A 23,909-nucleotide genomic window follows, 5' to 3' on the forward strand; every position below is an offset into this window, starting at 1 on the left:
GCATAAGTCATGGAAGAAATTAGTAAGTAAAATTTTCACTCTGAAATGCTTTTTGAGGAAGTTCAGTTGTCACAAAAACCACACAGGAAGATACACAGAAATACCTTTGACATGGAGCAAGGAAAAGCTGTTCTAAAAAGGCCCTCTTCTGGTAGAAGTGAGAATTACTTGTAGAATTTTAAAAATGAAACATTAAATATTTTTATAAGTTCATTTAAGAGTCCAACTAAACGAAAATCACTTTCTATTAAGAATAGAATTAACTTTATGGTACATAAACTTCTAATAGTCAAACATCAACTCTTAAGTCTGAAAACACATTACTTTAAATTTTAATGCCCAATATATGAAATTCAGAATACCACACAAGATGAAAACTTCTAATTCAGTCAATTTTAAACTGCAAATAGCAATTTGACCATATGTAATCCGAAAATCCTAAACTTCTGGGTGTTAATACCTGATTTGATGAGACAGGCCACAGTCAAACCAGGCATACTAACACATTACATAAAACTGCCCGCGAGATGTGTATAGGGTACCGTGAAAACACCAATTTTATATTGAAATTTCAGGCTCATCAGGCAATAATTTCATTACAATATGCGAATACCCATTAAACCAAAAAAACATAATCACTTCTAAGGTTAAACATTTCAAATAAACGATATCTAACCTTAGTTGTCACTTCTGAAAGTCAGTGTTCTATAACTGAATTTTGGTGGGATAGGAAGAAGTAAAATCTTAAGAGTAGAAAGTGGGACAGTAGAAGTAAAGAAGAAGAACAGAGGCTACATGAAGAACACACGAGTTGGAGCCAGAGATTCATTGTAATGCTGTGCAGGATTTTCACTAGCTTAGTCACCTCCTCATGCCTCCCAGATTGCACCTTAGCAGGAGCGTCAGTCAGGAGCAGGGTTGGGAATTGCACTCAAGCACGCAGATGGACATGGGCACCAAGGGCAGAATCCATTTAACTGGATGCACTCAGATGGACATGGGCACCAAGGGGCTGAATCAATTTAACTCAAATACTCAGATGGACATGGGCACCAAGCGGCTAAATCCTCTAACTGGGATGCATTCAGAAGGCCATGGGCACCAAGGGCAAAATCCATTAAACTGGATGTACTCAGATGGACATGGGCACCAAGGGGCCGAGTCCATTTAACTGGATGTATTCAAATGCACATGGGCACCAAGGGGCAGAATCCATTTAACTGGATGTACTCAGTTGGACATGGGCATCAAGGGGCCGAATTCATTTCACTGGATGTACGCAGATGGGCATGGGCACCAAGGGGCAGAATCCATTTAACGGGATGTCCTCAATGGACATGGGCACGAAAGGGGCAGAATCAATATAACTGGATGTGCTCAGATTGACATGGGCACCCAGCACTGAATCCATTTAACAGAATGTATTCAGATGGATATGTGCACCAAGGGGTGGAACCCATTTAACTCAAGCACTCACATGGACATGGGCATCAAGGGGCTGAATCCATTTAACTGGATGTACTCAGATGGACTTGGGCACCAATGGAAGAATCCATTTAACTGGATGTAATCAGATGGACATGGGAACCGAGAACAGAATCCTTTTAACTGCATGTATTGAGATGGACATGGGCACCACGAGGCATGACCCATTTGCCTAGAAGTACTCAGATGCACATGGGCACCAAGGGGCAGAATCCATTTAACTAAAGATCACAGATTGACATGGGCACAAAAGGGGAAAAATACATTTAACTGGATGTACTCAGATTGACATGGGCACCCAGCACTGAATCCAATTAACAGAATGTATTCAGATGGATATGTGCACCAAGGGGTGGAATACATTTAACTCAACAACTCACATGGACATGGGCACCAAGGGGCTGAATCCATCTAACTGGATGTACTCAGAGGGACTTGGGGACCAAGGGAAGAATCCATTTAACTGGATGTACTCACATGGACATGGGCACCAAGGGGCAGAATCCATTTAAATGGATGTCCTCTGATGGACATGGGCACCAAGGGCAGAATCCTCTTACTGGGATGTACTCAGATGGACATGGGCGCCAAGGGGCAGAATTCTCTTACTGAGATGTACTCAGATGGACATGGGCACCAAGGGCAGAATTCATTTAAGTGGATGTACTCAGATGGTCATGGGCATAAAGGGCTGATACTACTCAATGTGAGGCATTTTACTGCTCTGCCACCTGGTATGTTTATGGTGGGTTATATAATAAGGATTTTATTTTTTATTCTAAAAGTTATCCATGATATAAGAATATTACCGGAGGTATTATGCATAGAATATTGTTATGTCCCTACCAGGTCTGTAAGAGGTACTATCTACTGGGTCCCTATTGTAAATATTATTCAAATTCTCCTGTATTTCCTTCTCCCAAAGCACCTAACCTGAAGCAATATTCTTTTATTTATCCATAATATGTATACACGGCAAGTCAGCAAACAATCTATTTTACCTTGCTTGTTCCCCTTGTTGCACATTTTAGAGTTCTGCTTTAGTTAACACTGTCAGGCACGGTACAACACAGTACACATTTTATTGTCTCCATTAACTACCATTTGGCTCTACTTCTCAAGAATTAGCTTTGTTCCACAAAGAAGGTTCAATTGACCTGCCAATTTGCAATGCCGGACCGCTCCAGCACTCTCCCAATTCTCTGGAGTCCATAGGCTGCCTGCTAGCGTCCAGCACTCAGATTGGTGTGCTGAGCGTTCTATACTTAACCAAGGCCTCCTCCCACTGCAGATGAGAACATCCGGGCATCCTGATCTCGGGTTCTCTAACCTCCTCCTTGGTGATATCACCATAGCCTTGCTGCTACTACTGGGGCTGCTATAACTCACCCACTTCTATTTTAGAGTTTCCAGCTGCCACACAAAAAGGAATTCAGTTGACTTTTATTCTAAAACTCATGAAATTGAGTGATAGCAGAGCCTTTGTCATTCACAGTCCCTTGGATCACATCTGAGTTCATGCTAAGACTATGAATCAAAATATCAGTGGGCAATGGTGACAAAGATAAACGCTATGATTAAAGTGCTGGGTCACTGAAACTGTTATCAGTCTAAATTCATGAAATCTGGGAAAGAACTGGAACCAGACCTTAATCACATGGACAATGATCCAATCAAGCAGCCTGCATGATAGGGCCGCAACAGAATCCCTGTGCAACACAACTTGGTTGAGTGTCCTTGTTGGCTACACAGACGGGACAGGAGGGCTACACTTTGCTCCACGGGGAAGGGGCAGACTCTGCGCTTCCTCCTTCCAGGCTTCTCTGCATCTGAACAGTTCTGATTTGTACCCTTTATAACAAAGCTACAGTCCTTCACCCAGGGTGTTTCTGAGAATGTCATGGGCCTCTGGATCCACAGCCAGCTGGTCGGAAGTGCAAGAAGAGTCTGTGGCCCTGTGGCCCTGCAGCTCCTCCCTCATTAGAGCAGTCTAAGATCTTAACTAGTCAAGTTCACCACTTAACTTCCAATGGTCAACATCGTAGCAATACTGTAAGAAAATGATGAGGAGGCCTTAAAAGTTACTTGTTGGTACATGCTGTCCGTTAGTTTATGGATGTCAATAACGCTAACTGTATTTTTATTTTATGGAAATAATTTGAGAAATCCAAAGGATCTCATTACCAGTTCGTTCCTGGGTTCTAAATTAATCTGGTCTATCATACTTTCTTCCCGCTACACGCTATCTGATATTTATCAATTCACAGATATTAACAGATTCAATTGTCAAGGTTACCGAGCTGCTCTAATGTGACCTCAAGTTTACGTTGTCAGCAGCTGTATGCATTAAGTTTGTAAATTCAACTGCATACAACAACAAACTGTATTGCAAGTGGGGATATATATGAAGTGTTTTCAAACTGACCGGAAGCTTGAATCTCCACCAGAAATAAAAGCACACATCTTACCTCAGTGAGGCGTAGTTGTGATGACACAGCCATATAATCCGATTCTAATTTATTCTTCTCAGAGATCATTGTAGTATTTTGAAGAATTAAACCAACTTTTTGTTTGTGCAACGAAGTACAAATCTAAGTGGGGGGGGGCATCCGTAATAGTTTTGTGTTTAAGAGTTATGAGAAACTTCTAAAATAAGTTAAATTATAAATCATGTAATCCACAAAAATGACATTCCCTCTCATGAATGAAATTCTCTTATATAGCATTAAAGTAGAAGTCAGCCATTGCCAGCTCCGGCCAGGGGCCAGCCCTCGAGCCAGCAGCTGTACAGCCAGGGGCCCAACCGGCAGCTTAATCTGCAGTGCCACAAAGGCAACTCTGACAGAATCTTCCTGCTTTTTAAAAGTTATCTGGAATAAAATAATCTAATCAACGCTTTTAATCTAATGAGAAAATTTCAGTAACTGAGCAAACTAAAACTGATGACAAAAATTTCTCACCTATATAACTAAAACACCAAATTTCTTCATCACAATCTTCCCTCCAATAAGGAATAAAACATCTCTCAGGGACTACCACTGTGGCAGAGTAGGGTAAGCCACTGCCCGTGATGCCAGCACCCCATGTGGGCAGCAGCTGGTGTCCCAGCTTTGCTCTAACTCTCCTGGGAAAGCAGCTGAGGATGGCCCTCCCACATACGTGGTAGAGCTGGGAGAAGTTCTGGGCTCCTGGCTCAGGCAAGGCCAGCCCGCAGGCCACAGTCATGCAGCCATTTAGGGAGTCAATCTGCCGACAGAGTGCCTCCCACCCTGTCTCCGCCATTCTCTCTCTTGCTACTTTTAAAATAAATAACTAAAGTTAACTTTTGAAAAAAAAAAAAAGACCAACAAAAAAATAGATTTGACTATCTGAATTACTTGCAATAAAAAATTGCTAAAATCAAGAAAATGTCCCTTACCTTCATTAGGTTTGTTAATTCAGTAACAAGTTTTGCCTTTTGAATATTTATTTCTTTGATTTTGGTGGCCACTTTTTGTTCTTCCTCTTTCAGGTTGCAGGTGTCCTGTTCCATCAGCTTTAAGCTGCACAACAGACACAACATTGAAGGGTTCAGAGTCAGACATGATTACAGACGCTCAGGGCCCGCAGCTCTGGGCAGGGTTAGACAGTGTTCCAGCCTGCTCCAATGGCAGTGCCACTGTCAGACACGGACAGCAGTCTCCTATGCTTCGGTTTCCTCATCTGTGGACTGCAGAAAGTAAGAGTACCTCCCTGGGCCTGAAGTGCTAGTCCAGCGGCTAATGTCCACACCTTGCAAGTGCCGAGATCCTGAATGGGCACTGGTTTGTGTCCTGGCGGCCCCACTTCCCATCCAGCCCCTGCCTGTGGCCTGGGAAAGCAGTCGAGGACAGCCCAAAGCCTTGGGACCCTGCACCCCTGTGGGAGACCTGGAAGAATCTCCTGGCTCCTGACTGGCTCAACTCCAGCCGTTGCAGTCACTTGGGGAGTGAACCAACAGACGGAAGATCTTTCTCTCAGTATCTCGTCCTCTCTGTATATCTGACTTTCCAATAACAATGTAAAAAAATAAATACATCTTAGAAAAAAAATTAAGAGTACTTCCCTATGGGGCTGTGAAGACTACAACATACTCAGTACAACGGCTAGCCCATAACTAACAAATGTAAGCCTTCTCTGTTGTTACTATGAAACACAGCCTTGATCAACTAGGTAAAAAATGAAAATAAAGCACAACACAATAATTTAAAAATATTAGGTTCCTTTTGCAAAACATTAATTTACACAGAAGCAGAAGGGACTCGGGGAGGGAAGGGATAGAGAGTGATGGAATGATTGAGGACAAAGTCGTCCCCAAGTTTACTGGCCAAACACCTGCAAAGGCCAAGAACAAAGCCGACTGAGTGTTAACCAGGAGCTGAGACCTGGTGAGCCGACCGAGTGTTAACCAGGAGCTGAGACCTGGTGAGCCGACCGAGTGTTAACCAGGAGCTGAGACCTGGTGAGCCGACTGAGTGTTAACCAGGAGCTGAGACCTGGTGAGCCGACCGAGTGTTAACCAGGAGCTGAGACCTGGTGAGCCGACTGAGTGTTAGCCAGGAGCTGAGACCTGGTGAGCCGACGGAGTGTTAACCAGGAGCTGAGACCTGGTGAGCAGCCAGCTACCCTCCGCCTTCCCGAGTCTGCATCAGCAGAAGGCTGGGCTCCACGCTGACCAAGGCGCTCAGACGTGAGGTGGGGCAGCGCCCGGGCTAGCACGGGAAGCTGGTGTGCAGGGCGGAGGATGGAAGCAGTGATAAACGCGAATGACAATGCAGGAAACACGCGAGGACTGAGCGAGGCGAGAGCTGGAATGCACCGAACAAGACAGAATCTGAATAATTATAAAAGCTAGTCTAAAAAAACCCCTTGAACTAGTCTTGAGAGTAGTGCTAGGAAGTCCTGCCAGAGACCAAAGTGAACAGAGGCAGGAAAAGCGCAGTGTGTGAGAGCAGGTGCTTTAAACAGCTTTCCTGCAAAAATGTACAGTGCTTCTCCAGAAAGGCTATGTGCTTTGTACAAGACTTAAGAGAAGTAAATGATTAGTTCAAATTCAAGAAAAAAGTGTAAAGTTGAAATTAATTCTAGAAAGTTAGATTTGCTATGCAACCAAAGTACATAATTCATGCTTTGAGTAAGAGTTAACAGGCAGGCAGAACAAAGTGAGCATATATCCATTCAAACCAATGAACGGCCACCTGTGACTAAAGGTATGTGTCCTAATCACCACGTTTATAGAACAGACAAGCAGTTACAAAGCAGTGACAACCAAAAGGACTGAGCTGTGTCATGACAGGATATGGGAAAGGCATCGAAAAAAAGAGTACTTTTCCCTATACGACAAATTCTACTAGCTCTTATTCTATCACATACATTCCAATTTCTGTAACATAGCTAAATTCAAAACCCTATTCTACAAAATCAGCAAAACCTTCTATCCCTTACTGCTTTCCTCCAGAGCTGGCGGCTTTGTCTGCACCTGCTTCCTACCATTTCAAACTCACTGGGCACGGACACGCAAGCGCAGTGCACAAAGCCCTAGGATGTCCACTGGCGTTTCAGGGCGATTCGTGAGGCTAGGCCTGCCTTAGGCTCCCCTCTCACTGTGCTCTGTGTCCTGGCCAGTAACAGCACAAGGCAAAGCTAATCAACAGAGCAGGATCACAGCGCAGCAGCAGCCACTGAGCCCTTCGTCAGCACGCACTGGGAGAAGCATCTTCAGTGCTTCCTTCTAACAGCAAGCCAGGACCACCTGGGGAGCAGCTGGGGACACCTGGGGAGCGGCTGGGGAGAGCCTGGGGAGAGGCTGGGGAGCGGCTGGGGGATGGCTGGGGGCAGCTGGGGTCTGCCTGAGGAGCGGCTGGGGAGAGGCTGGGGGATGGCTGGGGGCAGCTGGGAATGGCTCTCCAGGACAACTGCTGGGCTGAGCCATTTGGAAGCTGCATTAGAAGCTTCTCCTAGAATACTATCTCTACTTGAGAAATGACAACTAGATAAGTCAGAGTGTTTGGTCATTTTTCTTTCTCCAAGAAGAGATGAAGTGAGCCTGTCACTTCAACGAACAGAGCTGCTGATATTTATTACCACTGATTAATTCAATCTTTTAGATAAAAACCAGAATTCTACAAAATTTGTTATCTGACGCAGAAAGCCCAACAACTTTCCAACTTAACAATTTTGATGGAATCATTTATCCACATGCTTTAAATAATATTATAATGCAGGATGTAACAAAAGCATTATGGGTAAAACATTCACTTAGGGGCTTCTGTTGGCTTAGCACCTCCTAGTTGGTATGCTTCTTCCTTTACACCATAAGGGTGCCAGCTCGTGTCCCAATTGCTCCACTGGCCTTCCAGCTCTCAGCTCGTGGTCTAAGACACTCGATGGCCCAAAGCCTTAGGACCCTGCACTCATATGGGAGACCCGGTAGAAGCTCCTGGGCCCTAGTTCATATTGGCTCAGCTTTGACCCTCAGGGCCACATGGGGAGTAAACCAGCAGATGTGAGATCTTTCTCTCCTCTTTGTAAATCTGTCCTTCTAGTAAAAATTAAAATACATGTTAAAAAAAAGACAGATCGCCATTCACGTCGCATGGAAGCCACCACTGTGGCACAGCACATGCAGCTGCTGACTGCAATGCTCACGTGCCACACTGGAGCACCAGCCTGAGTCGGGCTACCTGCTTCTGCTTCAGCTTCCGGCTAACGTGCCTCGGGGGACCGTGAAGATGCTCCAAGTTACTGCGACCGTGGCGTCCATGGCCCAGACTTGAATGTTGCAACCATCTTGGGGGTGAATGAGCATACTGAAGAACTTCATGCTCTCTGTCCCTGCCTCTGTCACCATGCTTCTCAGATAAATAAATAAATCTTTTCAAAAAATGTAAACCACAATGGATGCTAACATAAGTCCACTGACATGACTTAAGATTCCATACTGTAATTAAACTTTAACAAACTATATTTTCACAAGTTTTGTTGTGATGGTAAAAGAGTAAATACAGCTATCTAAAAGGTCTCCACAGTATTCCTCCTTTTCATAATGGCAGCTCTGTGTGAGGGCTCAACTCCTCCATCTCACCGCACACCGGACACACCACACACTGAACACACAGGCAGCTCCGGGAAACCTCCAGCCCCCACCTGAGGATTGCTGCAGAAACCTGACACAGTTCCATTCTTTGGACAACACTTTTGGTACAGTTATTTTTCGTAACTATTTTCTGTTAAACACAATAAGTTTACTATTTTCTGATAAATGAGCACTACCATGGACATTGTGGTAAACAGCAACAGCTGCAATCCATAGAAGCAGGATTTGAGATCTCCGTTCTTTTAGGCACATAAAGGTGCCCAAGGACTGAGGAGCTGACAGCAGACAGCACCACTCGACACCCCTCTCGCCTTGACATACTGACTAAAATCACGTTTACAATCATGGGCAGGACGAGCAGGGTTTAATGAAAAACTACTTCAACATTAGTGTGGATGTGGTCAGGCACCAGAGAGACGACACTGCGCTCAGGGTTTCGCACGCTCCCCACACAGTCCGCAAAATACCTTCCCTGCTTGGACTTGATCTTCTGCTCCAGCTGCCTCTTCTTGGTCTTTCTCTCAAGCAGCCCCTTCTTCTTCTGTCTCAGGTCATTATCTCTGCATTCCAGGAGCTTGCTTTTCTCACACAAGCCAGTCAATTCTGACTCCACAGACTGCAACTTCATAGTAATTTCCTATGGAAATTCAAAACTGTTAGTACATCTGAAACACAGCTCACATGTGTAACAGCCCAGTCAAATTCACCAACCTTTAGCTGCTCCTCCAAATGCCTCCTCTGCTCCAGGTCCACAGTCACGGTGAGGAACTGGGCCTCTTTCAGGGCCGTATTACTGGAAATAAGCTTGTTCGAATAGAAAGATGTTTTCACCACATAGTTTTCTTCTGCTGTATAAAATTGTTGCAGTCGAGTTTCTTGTATTACCTACAATGCAAAACAAGCACTGACGTTAAAGTACATGTAATAACAATTAAAACATGTTTTAAAGGACTAAAGAATTACAAACACAAAGCAGGTTTAGTTCAGAGTCTAGATAAGTACGAAGCACTCTAGATACACGTTATGCTTTCAAGCACCGCTAATGCCATCACTGAGACAACGGCGGGAGCCCGTACTCCTCGTGCACGCTCTTCATTTCTACGGCCCAAACATGCAGCTTCGCAAGCACTTCCCATATATTTTGTTAACTACTTAATGAAAACATTTTTCATGCGAAGGAGATTTAAAATTGTTTGAATTTTTTCAAATCTTTTAGGAGTTTTGTAGCGTAAGATATAATCTTTTTTTAAAGATTTATTTATTTAATGGAAAGTCAGATATACAGAGAGGAGGAGAGACAGAGAGGAAGATCTTCCGTCCGATGATTCATTCCCCAAGTGAGCTGCAACGGCCGGTACTGCGCCAATCCGACGCCGGGAACCAGGAACCTCTTCCGGGTCTCCCACAGGGGTGCAGGGTCCCAAAGCCTTGAGTCATCCTCAACTGCTTTCCCAGGCCACAGGCAGGGGGCTGGATGGGAAGTTGCGCAGCTGGGAAACGAATCAGTGCCCATATGGGATCCCAGCACAAGCAGAGCGAGGAGTTGAGCCGCTAGGCTACCACACCAGGTCCCACTGCCTTCCATTCTAAACTACAGTTTTTCTGCAAGATAATCTGGAATGTATGAATCTGACATAGGTTTACACAGGATTATTAAGCAAAGCAGAATCTAAACAGTACTCAGTTATCTTAAAAGACATAAGTACCCATTCTTATCTCTATATCCCTCCTATCGTCAAATATTAGCCAAGACTCACTATTGGTGTCTTATTAAAAATAGCAGGATAATATACTTTTAAAAATTCCTGGCCACTTCAGGCTGAACTTTAAGTAAGATAAGGCGTTTCAATAAAACAGACTCGTGTCAGTGAGCCAGTGCCTTCCTACCCGCTCGATCTGTTCTCTCGTCCTTTCGGTTCCCACGGGGACTTCATGGATGTGATACTGGTAGCAAAGGTAGCTCATGACCAGGTCTGGTGCATTGAACAGCTCTCGTAGGTAAGAGATAAACCCGTATTGCCTGAAAAAGTGAGACTCAGTTTGACTTCAGTTCTCGAGAAATCAGAAAAAAAGCCAAGACTGAAAAGTGGCCACAGCTTTTTAAATATTTAAATACATTTCATATTATCCACCTTCTAAATAGTAAATTGCTTTTTTTAACTTCTTCTGTTGCTTGTATATTTTGAATTCCTACTTAGACATGGAGCTAAGATAACAATTTTTAGTTGGTCCTTTAGAAATTACTTAGCTTTAGAAAGCAATGATTTATCACTTCATTTTCCCATTAGCTTACCAACTATTTTTCTGCTATGTAGTAAACGGTTCAATATAGTTTTGCTCGACACCTCCATCATACACGGACACTAACTACACACCAGGAGGGCGCGTCTACACGGACACTCATGCTCTTGGGTACAAAGTTTTCTTTTTTTAAAAGCACTACACCTTATAATAAACATATGTGAGAAAGAATTTATTCAGACATATTTAAAAGACCAAATGATTTAATACTCACTTGAGTTTGTTGAGCGGTCTCGAGGGCAGCCTGGCTGTGTGTGAGCTCCTGGGAGCAATGACAGCATTCACTATTAGCTTTTTATTGTCATGGACCTGAGGAATGAGAAAGGCACACACTGGGACACACGCCCTCCAGAGGCAGGAGGTCTGGGCAGCAGCTGTGATCCCCCAGTGAGACCTGTAGCCCCCTGGGAGTGCATGGTTCAAGTCCTGGCTCTGATCCAGTTCTCTGCTAACGTATACCCTGGCAGGCAGCGCGTGCTGATTCACGTGTCTGAATCACTGTCCCCCTTGGGGGCAAGCTGGACTGAACCCCTGGGTCCTGGCTTTGGTCGCTGCAGTCCCAGCTACTGTGGGCACTTGAGAAACGAACCAGCAGTTGGGAGATTAAAGTTTGTCTATATCTCTCAGGCTTTCAAATAAAGAAAGAAACAGAGGAAGAAAGGAAGACGATTTCCAAAGTTACTATATTCCTACTGCTATTCATGGGACAATCAGAAATTGGACCATTGGATATTTGATGGTAATGTTAAGAAACTTACTGTGATACGATACTGTAACTACATTTTTTTTTAAAGTTCATTGCTTTCAGAGGTATATACTAAGATACTTTCAGATCAAACAGAATGAGACTTACTTCAAAATGATACAGAACAGAAATGGCCCAAATATTGGCAGCTCATCTTGCACTGAGCTAAACTTTTTACAAATTCCAGACCTTAAGAAAAGTTCTAATTTTATTTACGTGAAAGGTAACAAGATGAAGGAGACACCCAGAGAAAACACACAGTTCACCTGCTGGTTTTACTCCCCAGGAACAGTCACATCTGAGTCAAATTCAACCTGACCTCACACACGGGTGGCAGGGACCCACGTCCATGAGCCAGTGTCTGCAGACTCCCAGGGTAAAATTTAGTCAAGAAGTTGGAAATGGGAGCCAAGCTGGGACTTGAACCCAAACATTTTGACAAGGAATCCAGGAGGCATCTGAAGTGCTGGGCCAACAGCCAAGCCTGGACAAATCTTTAAAGACATCATCTGAAGTCATCAGAGATGCCAGAAACATACGCTGATGGTGGAGAGAGGCGCCATCTGCGAGAGAACGACGCGAGCTGAGTTTATGCGCCACATCAGGAAAAGGGCAAAGAGCAGAATGACAGACTCAGGACTGTTTATGAAGGCCTACACTGCCGTAATAATACGGGGGAACCCGCCAAGGGGAGGGAAGTTGGGGAGGAAGAAAGGAAATCCCAGAGCCTATGGAACTGTATCATTAAATGAAACAAATTAAAAAATAAGGAAGCAAACAAAAAAGAGGTTATATGTTTGAGAATTTCAGCGAGAAGGAACAAAAGAGAATTAAAGAGAAATATCCAGTATGAGAAACAATGCCGAGAGATCCAAGAGACTCAGAAAAGATTAAATAGGGAAAAAAAAATGTACTGGAAAAGTTAGACACATTGAAAACTTTTCTCCTGTTTGCCAAATTTGACAATACGAAAGGAAAGGGGCCAGTGATACGGCCAAGTAGGACCACCTTCACCTGCAGCACTGGTACCCCAGGTGAGCAACAGTTTTGAGTTCCAGCTGCCCCACTTCCAACCCAGCTCCCTGCCAATGCTGTGAGCAAGCAGTGAAAAATGGCCCAAGACTTTGGGAGACCTGGAAGAAGCTCCTGGCTCCAGACTTGCCCAGTTCTGGCTGCTGCAGCCATTGGGGACAGAACTGCTGAGAGAAGATCTGTTTCTTCTTTGCAGATCTTTCATTCTTTCCTTCCTTTTCTTCTGGTTACTCTGCATCTCAAATCATTTTTTGTAAAAGCCAAAAGTTCAAAGCCCATTTAAAAATACCTAACTATACTATGTAACAGCACTGCTCTGAATCCACCAGCCTCTGACGTGGCCACCAGCCCCTGGGGTCACAGAATTGGAACTTCTGGCCTCAGGTGTCAGGCAGCACACAGACCGCCCTGACGGCTACAGCAGCCTTCAGCTACCAGCAGTATCTGCCACACAGATACAAGACTCTCATTCTTTGAAAGGAAGTTCCACTTACATTACTGTGAAATAACATCAAATAGACTGCCCCTTTAAAAAAAACTGAGCTCAATTTAATAACTTCCAAAGAGATGTGCAAAACCAAAGGCACATCACTGCAGTGTTTCCTTCTCTTAAAGCAACGGGCCAGAACTATTTTCCATACTAATTTCAAATGATTATTTTCACATGTTACAGATGCTAATGGGCTAGTTTGCTTTTACAGAATAAGTCCATACCCACATCATGGCAAAGAGGAAAGAACAGAGCAGAACTGACTGATGTGCACACAGAGGTCCAGCAGTGATGCACCACCTCTGCTGGCTCTGCTCAAGGTAGATTCGAGTACTGAGAAGTGCCAGGTGAACAAGTGTCAGGTTGGTGAACTTGCCTCTTTGAGGAAAACTTCCATATCTTCTCGACTCTCAAATACAAAGGTTCTCAAGTCATTTGATGAAATATGATTCTCAATATACTTGGCATTTTTATTATCTTTCATATTGATCTACAAAAATAAAAAAGATAAGTTACCTGCACGAAACAAAATCAATCAACCATGCTCCCCTGTAAGTCAGACGTAATTAATTAGATTGGCGCATAATGAAAGGGAAAGCAAAAAAAAAAAAAAAGCCAACTTGGTGTACCTAAGGGTCCCTGGAGAATACACCACCCGAAGGCGCGCCCGCACACGTGACCAGGTGCTGCGGCTGGACCAGCATGTGAGGCATGGGACTCTGATACCTTCTAAGACATAACTTGAGCTCCTTTCTGCTCAGCTCACTCAACACCAAAAGCATTCCAAACGATGACACAAGAGTACAAGCACTTTTCATTTTTGCCAAATTTTAAACATTTTTTTTTCTTAATCTCCAAGATAACTTCAGGTTTTACAAAATGTTTTCTTCTTTTTACTTAAAAGCCAGAGTGAGATCCATGCATAGAGCGGGAGAGGGTGAGAGAGGCAGAAACAGACTCACTTCTCAAACCAACGAGCAGGGCAGGACTGGGCAGGACAGCAGCTCTACCCAGGAGGCTTGCCAGCTCCACTGGGACTGAGGCCTGCGCACCTTGGAGCCATCACCTGTCAATGTCTGCATATGAGGAGCAACGCTACTAAACGTGTCACCAGCTCAGGAGACACCGTCTCAGAGAGAGTACTACCAACGATTTGGTGCGGACCGGTAGCCATACGCTGAAAAGCAAAGAATGAGAAAGCCCCACCAACAGAGGCACACAAAATTGCTAACTGTGGAATTTTGAACAGTTATTTATTTCTATTAGAAAGTCATAGACAGAAAGTTCTTCCACCCACTGTTTCACTCCCCAAGTGGCAGCAGCAGACAGAGCTGAGCGAACCCGAAGCCAGGAGCCAGGAGTTAGAACCTCTTCCGGATCTCCCACAGGGGTGCAGGGTCCCAAGGCTTTGGGCCATCCTCGACTGCTTTCCCAGGCCACAAGCAGGGAGCTGGATGGGAAGTGGAGCAGCCAGGATTAGAACCGGCGCCCATATGAAATTGCAGTGTGCCCAAGGCAAGGATTTACCTACTAAACTATCACACCGGGGCCAAAGTGCAATAGTTAAAGAGAGAAGTTTCTGGGGTCAAAATCACATCCTTTCCAATCCTGTATGTGCTATTGACCAGGCAGTACTGCAATCCCAGAAAGCTTCAGATTATTCCATCTGTGAGATGGACACAGGAAACTCATACACATTACAGGACTAAATGTGGATGCGTTGAGACAAAACAATAAGAAACAGTAATAATAAAATTTTAAAACTGCACATAAGTGTTAACCAATATTAAGGAAAAAAATTTAAACCCAAAATGCACCATGATTTAAATATAAACATTGAATATGCAGTGTTTAATCAATTTTATTTTAGTACATTACTCTACTGAAAGGAACAATGCAAATGCAACAGAATGGGAGTGGGTATTTACTATCATCAAATGGGTAAGAGTGACCCCAAAAGTAACCCCCACGTGACTGTCAGAAGTCACCCAGAGGCAGAAAGAGCGAGAGCAAGCCCTGGCCTAGTGGTCTCTTGCACAAGCACCCACGCTGGCTAGGCCGGGCCACACTGAAGCCTGCAGCTCAGATCTGATGGTGTGGAGGGATCCAGCATTCTCCAGGATCTGCTCTGGCAGGGGGCTGCGGCCCAGACCTCCCCCTAGACTCTCTCACCGTGACATCTGACACAGGCTGCCGAAGCAGCTTCTTACATGCTTCCTTCTCAGCTATGGGACCTGGCTGTCGTCCTTTAAGCTGTGCCAGTGCATTCATCAGAGACGCTCTGACGTGCCAGCATACCCAAGGCCCTGTCTTCTGTAAATGGTCTACCCAGTCAATTGATGGTAGACAGTCCTCAAGAAGTCACCTGAGCAGGTGTCACTTGGGCCACTGGCCAGATGCAGTTCCCACTGGACTGACTCACATTTTGTCCCAAAGCACCCACTGTCTGGTCTGCCACCCTGAAGGGCGATTCAGCTATGTTGTTGGTTATGTGGCTTCCACTTTCCAATGCCACCTCTCCTAAGTGAACAAAGTATAAGCCCAAGTTCCAACTGACAAACTAGCAAGGCACAGACAAATGCATCTAGTAGATCACTCAAGATCATCTGGTGGCTGATATTTCACAATTTTTAAAATGAAAATGTTGTACACATCTGATTCTGCAATGTCTTATGTTTCATAATGTCATACATGACTTTATATCAGTGGAGACCTGTAACAACATTTACTGGTTGCATGACATTCTATTATAAGCATACAGAATAACTTATTCAACTAATCAATATCTTTGTAAATGATCTTTTGCCCTATCATTCTATTTTTATAAACACCATGAGGAGTCTACATGTAAATATATCTGCATATCCTTCCAATTCTAGAGTAGAACTGGTAGAAATAACTCATGGAGACAGATAGCTAACTGACAAATTATACAGTAACATTCTAACTGGGCATATTACCAACTGCCCATGGAAACAGCAGCATCTCAAGCAGGCAGTGAGATCAGGAGTTACAAGGGTAGGGAAGGAAGGGAGATAGGGATTACAGAGGTGGGGGAGGAAGGGAGATGGGGGTTACGGGGTGGAGGAGAAAGGAAGGGAGATGGGGGTTACAGGGGTGGGGAGGAAGGGTAGGGGAGAAAGGAAGGGAGATGGGGGTTATAGGTAGGGAGGAAGTGGTAGGGGAGAAAGGAAGGGAGATGGGTTACGGGGTGGGAGGAAGGAAGGAGATGGGGGTTACAGGGTAGGGGAGGAAATGGTAGGGGTGAGGAGGAAGGAAGGGAGATGGGGGTTACAGGGTAGGGGAGGAAGTGGTAGGGAGGAAGTGGTAGGGAAGGAAGGAAACGGATGGAACAATCAAGGAGCAGCCCATTGAATAGCAGAGTACCTCTCTTCATCTCCAAGATTCAAGTGTAGTTTAAAATGTATACATGTCAGCTACCAATACGACCCCGATGGCAGGCCACTGCCAAGAGATCCAACCAATGACAATCAACAACATGAAGCTTTGAATTATTATCTTCTGGTTGTCATTGTGGAAAATATCTCTTCACAATTACCTTTGTATGCCTTATACTGATTACAATATTTTTACAAGATATCTTCTTCTAATCCTTATCAGATCAATCATAAACAATGTCCACATATAAAAGAGAAACTTTCTTTTTAATCTAGCAAGAATATTCTAACTGTGCACACTGAGTAACACAATATACAATGGATAACAATTTTACTGATACGATTTAACATAATAAAACTTAGTAGAATTAGTTTTCATAAAGTATACAATAAATGTATTATAGAAAATGCAGCTTTTCATAAATCCTTCATGAATTGTTTTCAAAAGAAAAAAAATCATGCTGCAAAAATAATTCTTAAATCATTTCAGGGTAAGTTTTATCTAATATCAGTTTCAAAAGAACGTGGTTTTCCACTTTTTCGTCTCTTTATTTGGACAAACTTGCTTTTCATCTTACTAAAACATGGTTACACCCATCAGCTGCCTCCCCGAGTACAGTTATTCTCTCACGACTCTATCATCATGGTTACACCCATCAGCTGCCTCCCCGAGTACAGTTATTCTATTCTCATGACTCTATCGTCGAAAGCTAACAAATGTTTAATGATGTTAATAAATCATTGATTTCATTTTACAAATCCTCATTATTTTCTGATGGGCAGAAGGCTGTCTTTCTATTCTACACACATCTCTTTTCAACATTTATTCGTGGCAGCTTCCTTCAGTCAGGTTCTGTCCGAATGCCTCCCACAGCACCGAGCGTGACTGGCTCACTGTCGTGCCCACGTTTCTTATGGTCCGGCGATAAGAGGCAGACGCGAGTGAAGTCTTCTGCCGTAATCTTTATTGCGCGCACCAAGATGAGGAGGGAAAGGCTCAGATCCTGGCAGGCTGTCTGCTCTTATGTGCTGACTGGCCCCGCCTCCGCCGATGATAGGTCGGCGTCATGATTACGCAGGGTCCTGGGCGACTGGATTCGTCAGTCCCAGTGTTCATGCGCCGTCCACGCCTCAGCTCACTGGGCATGTGCTAGGCCCCTGCGCAGTACCACGAAAGCTACGTCACCAGGAACCAAGGTGTGGCTTTTCCGGCCGGCGCCATTTTGGGTACGGCATGTAGCCAGTACATGCAGATGCGGCTGGCAACATCTCCCCCTTTCTTATACAATAGAAAAAATAAGCTGGTATGGGCCTGTCTTAGGTTGTAGACTCAAGGCGCACGATCCGTCATAGGGAGGCTGCGTAGCTTGATGTAGTCCCTGTCTTAGACCGATAATTGTCTGGGTCTATCTTACCCGTCATGGGCTACAACCGCGGTGGTTGTATAGAGCAATGTCTCGACAAGGCAGTTATAAGAGTGACTACCCTCTCGCGTGCAATGGACAAGTCCTGCGAGGTGCAAGGGCTAGTCGGGCACATCATGCTCGAACTCAGTGCAATGTCATAATGGCCTGAGGTGCAGGAGCCATGATGTCCATGCTCTTAACTAAGCCTGTTGAAGCATGCTCAACCATACCATGGGGGAGTCACCATTCTGCATGGCTAGTAGGGCTTGATGTATTGCCACACGATTTTACTCAGTGCGGCGTCTCAGACAACACAGGAAAAAAGGCATAGGGCACAGCCTGCACACAAGAGCAGAATCAGCACAACCATTCCCACCCATTCCTTAATATGGGAAGTGATGTTCCAAATCCAAGTGGCCAGGGTTTCAGTAACAACAGGATCCACCCGTGTAGAATTAATCTGGACAATGGCAATTCACAAGTCAGACTGTAGAATATCAAATTCTCTCGTCCAGTTTCTTAAAAGGTGAGAAGAAAGCTGGCAGGAAAGATTAGCAGCCGTTGCCTCGTGTAAGCGTTCCAGCGGTTGCAGAAACGTCAGAAGGCGGTGATGGACAGGAACGAGTCAATCGAGCTGGAACCCAAACCGGAACTGGGGCGTCCTGTGGAAACACACAAATGGCTCCTTGAGCCTGCCTAATAACTGGGTCTGGGCCCTTCCATTTGGACTCCAGAACATCCTTCCACTTGACCCAAGATTGCTCTTGCGCCGTGTTAAAGGAATGACGATCTGCAGCACTGAGGCCTTGCTCATCCAGCTGTAAAAAATTGATGGTGAAAAGAGCCAGGGCTAGAGTGGCCCGAGGGCTCTGACTGGCGAGACCAAGCGATTCCCAGGTGGTTTTTTGTTTTTGTAATAATTCTTTAATAGAGCGATGAGCACGTTCGATTATCCCCTGACCTTGTGGATTATAAGGAATGCCAGTCACTAATTTGACGCCCATCTTCATGCAAAAATCACGAAATTTGGTTGAAGTATAGGCGGGACCATTATCAGTCTTAATACATTCAGGTTTACCCCATGCGGCCCATGCTTCTAAGCAATGCTGGATTACATGGATGGCCTTCTCCCCGGTTAGAACTGATGCAAAGAGCACACCAGAAAAGGAGTCCACGGATACATGAACAAATTGGTTCTTCCCAAAGGATGGGACGTGTGTCACATCCATCTGCCACAATTGATTAGGTCTCAATCCCCTAGGATTGACCCCCTCATGTGAAGCAGGTCTAAATTCGCAGCAGGCAGGGCAATCAAGAACTATTTGGCGTGCTTCCTTTCTAGTGATCCCAAATCGGAGTCTGAGGGTCTGGGCTGAAACATGAAATTGTGAATGAAACTGGCGGGCTTTCTCCCCTGAGGATGGTGGAGACACCATCATAATCATGATTTGGGTTCTGGTGGCGGCATCGGCAAGAGCATTCCCTCGAGCTAATGGCCCTGGTAAACCTGAATGAGCTCGGATATGGGTTATATAAAAGGGGTGGCTTCTACGCCAGATGGCCTGTTGAATTTGTTTAAAGAGATCCGCCACTGGGCCGGACCCTGAAATAGAGCCAGCGGCCTCCAAAACATTCACTGCATTAACTACATATTGAGAATCAGAAACAATATTCAAAGGTTCTAGAAAGGTTTGTAAGGCAAAAAGCACCATATGGCATTCTACCCTCTGAGGAGAGACCGTCGCAAAGGTCTTTTTTATCACAGTATCTCCGGCAACTAAGGCTCCGGCTCCTGTCGAGGAACCGTCAGTAAAAATTGTAAGAGCACCAGGGAGAGGACAGGCACTGGTTCTTATCGGAAAAACCACAGGATGTCGCTGTAAAAATTGTAGTAATGGATGCCTTGGAAAATGATTATCAAAAATTCCCTGATAGACAAACATTAAGATGGACCACTCATTGCTACACCCACTCAGCACTTGTAATTGCTGGACAGTATAGGGGACTATTATGCGGTCTGGATGACACCCAAAATGAATTAAGGCTAATTTTAATCCTTTAAACACTATTGATGCGACTGCAGATGGATACCACTGAATAGACTTAATCTGAGAAACCTGAGAATGAATCCAAAGTAACGGGCCCTGTTGCCATAATACAGCAGTGGGGAAAACTTCTGTAGGCAATACACATAGCTCAAAAGGCTGATTTTGATCTAGGCGTACTAATTGAGCCTTTTCAATAGCTTCCTGGACTTTTATTATGACCTGTTGTGCCTCATGGGTGAGGGTTCGCCTGGAAGCGAGATCAGAATCGCCTTCAAGCAGAGCAAACAAAGGCCGTAACTCTTGAGAAGAGATCTTAAGGAAGGGTCGCAACCAATTAATATCCCCCACTAATTTCTGAAAATCATTCAAAGTTCGCAAATGAGAAATCTTGAGGCTTATCTTTTGAGGCTTAATACATGTTTCTGTAATTAAAGACCCTAAGAAGGCTTTCACCTGCTGCATTTGAACCTTCTCGGATGAAATTATAAGGCCATAATCCTGTAAAGCCCGCTTCAGATCAACGTAAATCTGTAACAACTGATCTTGCTCTTGAGCACAAATTAAAATATCGTCCATATAATGGACGACACGGGCCACTGGAAAACGATCTCGCAGTGGTTGTAACACTTGGGCAACATAAAGTTGACACATGGTAGGACTGTTAGCCATCCCCTGGGGCAAAACTTTCCATTGATATCGCTTATCCGGTTCTTCATGATTAATGGAGGGAATAGTAAAAGCAAACCTCTCCCTATCCTTCAATGCTAATGGTATAGAAAAAAAGCAATCCTTTAAGTCAATCACTAATAACGGCCATTGCTTAGGGAGGGATGACAAAACTGGAAGGCCACGTTGAACGGGACCAAAGTACTGCATCTGTGCATTTACAGCTCTTAAATCATGTAGGAGGCGCCACTTTCCTGATTTCTTTCTGATAACAAAGATAGGAGTATTCCAAGGAGAAACAGAGGGCTCCAGATGTCCCAAATGTAGCTGTTCCTGAACTAATTGTTGAGCAGCTTGGCATTTTTCAAGAGAAAGCGGCCATTGGGGAACCCAAACTGGCTCCGCTGTTTTCCAAGGTATGGGCAGCTGCGTGCCAAAGGCCACTACTAAAAACCCAGACCTTTACGGCCTGGATTTCCTCGAGGTTCAATTGGCTGGACAATACCTTGACTCTGTTTACCTAAACCCTTTCCTTGAATATAGCCCATTTTATCCATCAACTTTTGAGAGACTTCAGAATAACCGGAGGCATTGGAGACTAGTCGTATCCCCATCTGTTGAAGAATATCTCTTCCCCAAAGGCAAACCGGTAGGTTCAGGACATAGGGTGTGACTGTCCCGCAATTGCCTTCCTTATCCTTCCACTGTAGGGCTCTGGCACTTTGGGATGGAGCTTGTTCAAACCCCAGACCGCGTAGGCTGTGAGAAGTTTGAATCAAAGGCCAATCACGCGGCCAATACTTGGAGGTTATGATGCTCTTATCAGCTCCCGTGTCTAAAAGTCCCATAAACGGTCTATTCTCTATTTGCAACTCAAGCATGGGTCTATCGATCATATCCATCATTAAATTTATATAAGGAACCTCTACTTGGGTCTGGACAGTCTTATCTGCACTAATTAAAGCTGGTAAAAATATGAGTTGGGCTATAGGATCACCTGGCGCGACAGCAAAAGCACCTCGTGCGACTGAGCACAGCACTGAAAAGGAGCTAGCTTCCGGATGTAAAATTCCAGGTGTTACAATAAAACCTTGAGAGCTCAAGGCTGCTCGGCCTATCACAAGCCCGACCGCACCAGGTGGTACCGTGTCTGTTAAGATGACCGGTACCGGCGTAATGCCGTCCTCTGGTTTTAAGAGGACTCCGGTGGCGGCACAGAGGTCCAGACTTGCAGGGTGTCGCTCCTGGCAGGGTTCCCTCATGCATGACGGAAGAGTGCCCGATCGGTCAAGGGGACCTGGGCCTTCGATCCCCATCTCCCGTTTTTTGACTCCTGGCTTAAGGGGTGTTTTGGCTCCTGACTCGAGAGAGGGCGTCCTTTTATATCCTTCACTGACTTGCATTCATTGGCCCAATGTCTACCTTTGCGGCACCGTGGGCATATCCCAGGAGGCTTATTGCTAGGCCCTGCACGGCATTCCCTTTTCATATGTCCTGGTTTGCCACACTGAAAGCACACGGGTGATGTTCTCTCCCTATGATTAGACCTCAAAATGGCGGCTGCTAGTCCATGAGCTGTTAAAGGGCCTCCTGTATCCCTACAAACCTTTAGCCAATCTGAAATTCCCTTGGACTTACGATCCTTGAGTAGGGCTCTACATTCTGCATTACACTGCTCCCAAATTATCTGCTCTACCATTCTAGTGTTCTGATCTCCCTCTCCAAAGGTCCTTTCCACGGCCTGCATTACGCGTGCCACAAAATCAGCAAAGGGCTCATCTGGCTCCTGCTTAACCTGTGTAATGCCCAGTTTCTCTTGCCCTTTAAGTGAAAGGGCCTTCCAAGCCTTTATAGCTGCAGTAGAAATTTGAGTATATACTGGCCATGGATATCTATTTTGATCATCAGAGTATTGGCCTTGTCCGGAAAGCATATTATAAGACCACGTCAAAGCGTCGCCGCCGCGCTGTTGATTTGCGCGGGCGGTCTCAGCCAAAAGCTCCTGCCATAATCCCTTCCAATTTAGATATGATCCCATATTAGGGAGAACAGCCTTCACCACAAATTGCCAATCAGAGGGAGTCATATTCATTCCCCCATACGTTCTAACAGGGACAAAGTGTAGTTGGCATGAAGACCATATTGCTTTACAGACATGGCCAATTCTCGCACTAATAATGCATCTACCTGTCTGTAAACTCTTTCCCTTTCTTCTTCTAAGACGGGGAACATATTTTGAAGTTCCCGGCGTGTGACTGGATCAATGAAGGAGGAGCCGGCACCACAACTCATGGGTGGGGCAGATGGGGTTACAGGAGGAGGAACCATTAGTGAAATGGCTCCAGAGCCCTGAGGCCATGGGCCGAGCATGGCCGGCGCAGTAGCACCGCAATTCTCTTTCTTCTCCTTTTCTGATCCTCCTCTGTTTCCTGCGGGTTGTTTGCGTTCTAAACGCCTATCCCGCTTGTACCCTTCCTCCGCGTCGGACGTCTCCGAACTTGATGAGGAAGATCCTGCTTTCAGTTTCACCTTTCTTTTCAAACCGGTTCTCCTCTCCCGCTCTGTTTCTGAGAGACTATCCTGGGCAGACTGAAGGGCTTTGTCACTCTCTCTGACCGCTCCCTTAAGGAGGGCATAAACCGTCTGCAAAAATTTTACCAGAGAGATCTGTGCGCCCATGTCTATAACCAGAAGCAGTGGCTCCTATACCTCCGATTTATGCTCCTAGTCACCCGAAAGTTCTCCCTCTCAGAGCTCCTTACCTGTCTTATGGCCGCAGTTCTGACTTCGTCCCATTCAAAACGGGAGGCCCCCTCCAGGTCCCGGGTATTCGGCACCAGTTGTCGCGCCCACGTTTCTTATCGTCCGGCGATAAGAGGCAGACGCGAGTGAAGTCTTCTGCGGTAATCTTTATTGCGCGCACCAAGATGAGGAGGGAAAGGCTCAGATCCCGGCAGGCTGTCTGCTCTTATGTGCTGACTGGCCCCGCCTCCGCCGATGATAGGTCGGCGTCATGATTACGCAGGGTCCTGGGCGACTGGATTCGTCAGTCCCAGTGTTCATGCGCCGGCCACGCCTCAGCTCACTGGGCATGTGCTAGGCGCCTGCGCAGTACCACGAAAGCTACGTCACCAGGAACCAAGGTGTGGCTTTTCCGGCCGGCGCCATTTTGGGTACGGCATGTAGCCAGTACATGCAGATGCGGCTGGCAACAGCTCACTGCC

At 45.3% G+C, this 23,909-nt stretch overlaps 1 protein-coding gene across 1 annotated transcript in view; it reads right to left on the minus strand.

Annotated features, from left to right (window-relative positions):
- LOC121159224 (structural maintenance of chromosomes protein 5-like) overlaps positions 1-23,909 on the minus strand; it is a 75,597-nt gene that overhangs the window by 8,803 nt on the left and 42,885 nt on the right. The window contains 7 exon segments of the mRNA XM_040984199.1: positions 3,954-4,076; positions 4,904-5,027; positions 9,067-9,236; positions 9,311-9,484; positions 10,487-10,619; positions 11,115-11,209; positions 13,544-13,657. Coding sequence (XP_040840133.1) covers positions 3,954-4,076; positions 4,904-5,027; positions 9,067-9,236; positions 9,311-9,484; positions 10,487-10,619; positions 11,115-11,209; positions 13,544-13,657 — 933 coding nt within the window.

Source organism: Ochotona curzoniae, unplaced genomic scaffold (assembly GCF_017591425.1).
Source record: "Ochotona curzoniae isolate NIBS_2020 unplaced genomic scaffold, NIBS_Ocur_1.0 contig_4105, whole genome shotgun sequence".
Classification (NCBI taxonomy): domain Eukaryota; kingdom Metazoa; phylum Chordata; class Mammalia; order Lagomorpha; family Ochotonidae; genus Ochotona; species Ochotona curzoniae.